Source organism: Helianthus annuus, chromosome 4 (assembly GCF_002127325.2).
Source record: "Helianthus annuus cultivar XRQ/B chromosome 4, HanXRQr2.0-SUNRISE, whole genome shotgun sequence".
NCBI classification, from domain to species: domain Eukaryota; kingdom Viridiplantae; phylum Streptophyta; class Magnoliopsida; order Asterales; family Asteraceae; genus Helianthus; species Helianthus annuus.
In genome coordinates, this window is record NC_035436.2 from 185,364,873 (window position 1) to 185,368,910 (window position 4,038).

Genomic DNA, 4,038 nt, shown 5'->3' on the forward strand with positions numbered 1-4,038 from the left:
AAACTTCACATCACTATTATATTATTTCCAGTACACCAGTACTTGCTATTAAATTCAATGCAGTAAGTAGTTCCAAAACATTCAAAAATATGTACAAATTCATTTTAAATGCAGTAAGTAGTTCCAAACATTCAAACATCAGCCCTAGTTCAAAAAACAAACAACACTTTCTTATTATTGTGATATAACATTAACAGGAAATAGTCCCCATATTAAAGACATTTACACACATAAACAAATCAACTTAAAACAAAACACTTGCCTAAAATTTGACACAAATATTTTAATTATATAAATGTTAAACTACTAATGCAAATATTAGAGTACACTAAATAATTGAAATACATGAATGAGAAAAAATCACAAATCGTTAAAGATTTCTTCAACCGACCTGGACATTCTGTTTTCAACCCGACCATCTTGCCACCTCCATATTCTATCTTCTTCAACCTATAATGGGTATCACATCACTATAAGGAGAACAAAAATGAACCCAAAAATAAAGAACGAAGGTAAAAAGTAGTATAGGTGGCAAAATGCGTCACTTAACCAACGGGTCAAAGTAAATATATTGTGTGAATTAAAACAGGCTGGGTTGGGCTGAGCCGCAAAAAACATATTTATCTACTTTTTTTAATCTTATAAATAACTTCCATGTAAAATATGATCACAAATATTTTAATAGGATTAAGACAATTTCAGAGGTTAAATGCACGAGTGCATGGCGGATGACTATCAACCCATTTGACCCATATTGTTTATAGTTAAATATCTTATCTTTACATGTTTGACCCGTTCAAAATAAAACACCAATCTGTCTAAATAAACAAAAAAATATCATAACAAATTTTCAAGTGGAAAAACAGAAGGTCATTATATTCTTAATGTACCATTGCAAAGGTCGTATGTTACGGTATCAACTGAATAAGATTAATCAGGAAAAAATAATATGATAACCGAGCTTAATACCTGGCGTATAAATGTGGATTTTCCTCCCATGTTAGGCCCGGTGATAATTTGAAACCAACTCTTTCCCCTCACCTACTAAATTATGAAAAATAATAATAATAATAATAATGAATGTACAAACAAAAAAAGCCATAAATGGCATAATAATATATATCTTACAAGTTTGCAGTCGTTTGGTATAAAATTCACCCAATCTTGAGCTTCCACACAAGGGTGTCTACTTCTTCCAATATAATATCTTACGTATCCTGTAAATAACAACCTCTGGTAAATAATACATATTTTAAACTGACGAATGCTTTTAAACCGAGAATTCTTACCGTGGTGTGATATCGGATCTCGTTTACGGGGTGGGGCTGCTAGCAGCCAGGTCAGCAAAACTAAGCAAGAAGTCCAGCTCGGAGAGAAACTTTTGCACAAACAATCCAAAAATAATCATACAATAAAATCCAAAATTAGTAATTGTCTTTAATTTTACAAAACTAAATTTCTAAACACAAACAATGTAAAATTCGAAGCCTAATGAAACAAACAAAAAAAAAGGTTCTGATGTGAGTTTTCAGTAAAATAAAAATAAAAAACATTCAAAATGTATGATATATATATATATATATATATGAATCATATACCTTTGAAAATGAACGAATTTACTCCAGACATGAATTCGCAAAAGTTTCAACCCAAATCGCATCGCCACTCACGGGTGTCGTCCGGTCTGTAGGTCGCGTGACGGCCTGCTGCGTGCCTTCGTTGAACCATATCTACTGTGTCAGTCTTCAACCATCCCTCAACGGCTTCATCCACGGCCACTCCGTAGTACCGGACCCTGTAAACTTTCACGCCAGCACCGCTTCCACCGCCAGAGTACTACCACACCTTCTTCCCTTCCACGGATACTCTAAATCAGTTTTATGTGCTAACGAAAGCGAAACCACAAATGTAACAAACTTTAGCAAAAAAAATAAATTGGGTATCAAACAAAACTTTAATTAATATGTATGTACATGGTGCAAAATTACCAGTTTCATCAACTCAAAACATTGCACTACGGGAAGCTACTTGGATAAGAAATCAATACACCCATCGTTTGACAATATATTACAAAAAATCTAACCAAAAACAACTTTAAACCAAAAAATAATAACAATCTTTTATTTTACAATCAAGGGAAAAAGAGGGTAAATTTACAAAATCTAATCAAAACCAGCACACTCCAAATTAGAAAACACAACAACCAAACTTACATCAGCAGCGACCTATTCAAGAATGGCAGCCAGATACACCGGAGCTTAAAGAGAGTATAGCCAAAGATAATAACCTGCGTAAAACTTGCTAATCAAAGCCAGTTATCCAACCTGCCTATCACCCCTTCCAATTCTAAACAATCCTCAAAAGATTAAAGAAAAATGGTTGAAAGTTATAAAGCCAAATAAAAAGGAACTGGATGACATTTAAAGCAAAAATTTAAATACCTCTTAGATCAAGCTGGCTAATCTAAATGTGACTTTAACAAAGTATAGGAGAGTATAAATTGAGCTGAGGGAACCAAATGCTTTGCTGGAAAACCTTTTCAATCGGTTTGCTTCTTTCCACCATATAAGATGCAACCAAAATCTTGTTGGCCAACACCACCTCCATGATGAGCCGCCCTTCCTATCTCGCACCATAAGCCTAGTCCTAGCCGTCTCCTGGAATCACCATTAAACCCTAGATCTGCTGTAAGACCACCATCACATACTCCAATCGTCTTCATCGGAGTACAATATTTTAAGGCTCAATCAGATTAGTTTATAACAAATATAATAGATTAAGAAACAAATTAACATGTATCAAAAAAAGATGCAATACCCGATGGTTGTATTCACCCTAACATCATCACCAACACATCGAAAATCCGTAATATTAGGGTTTGCGTTGTTGTATTATGACACAAAGTATCTCAGCTTGAAGAATTAGGGTTTGCGATGTTGTATGATGAAAAAGGAGCATGTTTCTACTTTTAGGTCACACATTGACGGAGGAGCATCTAAGAGCCATGGAGAATAGAGAAGCGGCAGAGAGATGGAGAAGAAACCCTAATTGTGTTTGTGTTTTGAAAAGGTTGGAGCTTGGAGAGGCGAATGAAGAAATCATTTGATTAAGGTATAATCGGAGGAAGAAGAATCATTTGATTAGTGTTTATCCGCTGCCGTAAAATCCGCTTCAAGCAACCTCCATTTCAGACATGGCTGCGCTAGGGTTTTGAGAGGGAAGATAGAGAGAAGAGTTATGTAGTGTTCTTGAATGAAAATAAAATTTTAGAAACAATATATACCCGGGTCAAAATCCGGATCCCTTGTATACCCATATGAAGAAAAAAAAAGACCCGAAATTTTGGAGCCAAAACCAATTTCTAGAATGCCTAAGGTGATGCCACATCATTTTCCAAGCCCTCATATCATGACACATCAGCCCTTATTTATCATGTTTATATATATATATAGATTTATAATTAAGGCCCAACCAAACAAAAACAAATATTAAGGCACAGATAAATATTAAGGCCCAACCAAACAAAACCGATACCTGATCTTATTAAATTAAAATAAGGTTGTACTTTCACATCTCCTAACTCGTTTAAATTTTAACAAGATTCACTTAGTCGACAAGCTAATCCAGTATTACCAAAATATGTCGATAACACTAGAATTACCAACAAATTTTAGGGTTTAACATATCAAAAGATTTTGTTTTTTTAGTTAACTTTCATTTTGCTCCCTGTAATTTGGTCATTTTAACGGTTTTGCCCCAATAGTTTAAAAATAGTCATTTTCCTCTCTGATTTTTCTAACTTAACATCATTTTGCTCCTTGCCTCTAATTCCATCCAAAAAGTCCATTAACTAGAAGGGTATTTTGGTAATTTTATAGATAAAAGCAAGGACATGTAAGTCTTTTTCACCTAAATAAACCTATAACTTGTTTATTTACATGTATATAAGTAATTCTTTTCTGATCCGCCATCTTTCCAACCACTCTTTCTACCCGCCACCACCATCCACAACCATCCACCACCACCTGCCGATCACGA

General features: G+C 34.4%; 1 protein-coding gene across 13 annotated transcripts; it reads right to left on the bottom strand.

Moving 5' to 3' along the window:
• Positions 1–244: 244 nt before the first annotated feature.
• On the bottom strand, positions 245–3,251 carry LOC110937497 (DNA mismatch repair protein MSH2-like). Of its 13 annotated transcripts, none has more exons than XR_004890665.1 (8): positions 2,818–3,251; positions 2,442–2,716; positions 2,214–2,287; positions 1,599–1,885; positions 1,290–1,378; positions 1,129–1,217; positions 970–1,044; positions 245–450 (listed from the first exon to the last, which is right to left on the bottom strand). XR_004890665.1 is itself a non-coding variant. In XM_022179923.2 (8 exons), exons 4-8 carry the CDS (start codon positions 1,658–1,660, stop codon positions 361–363), a joined length of 402 nt encoding a protein of 133 aa, XP_022035615.1. In that variant the 5' UTR covers positions 1,661–1,885; positions 2,214–2,287; positions 2,442–2,716; positions 2,818–3,250; the 3' UTR covers positions 245–360. The 13 variants fall into 13 exon arrangements, 10 of the variants coding, with proteins under 10 accessions (XP_022035615.1, XP_022035619.1, XP_035844568.1 ...); XR_004890666.1 differs by having other exon boundaries at positions 1,599–1,853; positions 2,818–3,237; XM_022179923.2 differs by having other exon boundaries at positions 970–1,041; positions 2,818–3,250.
• Positions 3,252–4,038: the final 787 nt, after the last annotated feature.

What these genes read in the sequence shown, in the direction of transcription:
- LOC110937497 (XM_022179923.2), bottom strand. Translation starts at nt 1,660, where the DNA reads ATGCGATTTGGGTTGAAACTTTTGCGAATTCATGTCTGGAGTAAATTC. An exon ending in TACCAAACGACTGCAAACTT is followed by an intron (nt 1,042 to 1,128) that starts GTAAGATATATA and finishes ATAATTTAGTAG; the next exon opens with GTGAGGGGAAAGAGTTGGTT. An exon ending in AATCCACATTTATACGCCAG is followed by an intron (nt 451 to 969) that starts GTATTAAGCTCG and finishes TACCCATTATAG; the next exon opens with GTTGAAGAAGATAGAATATG.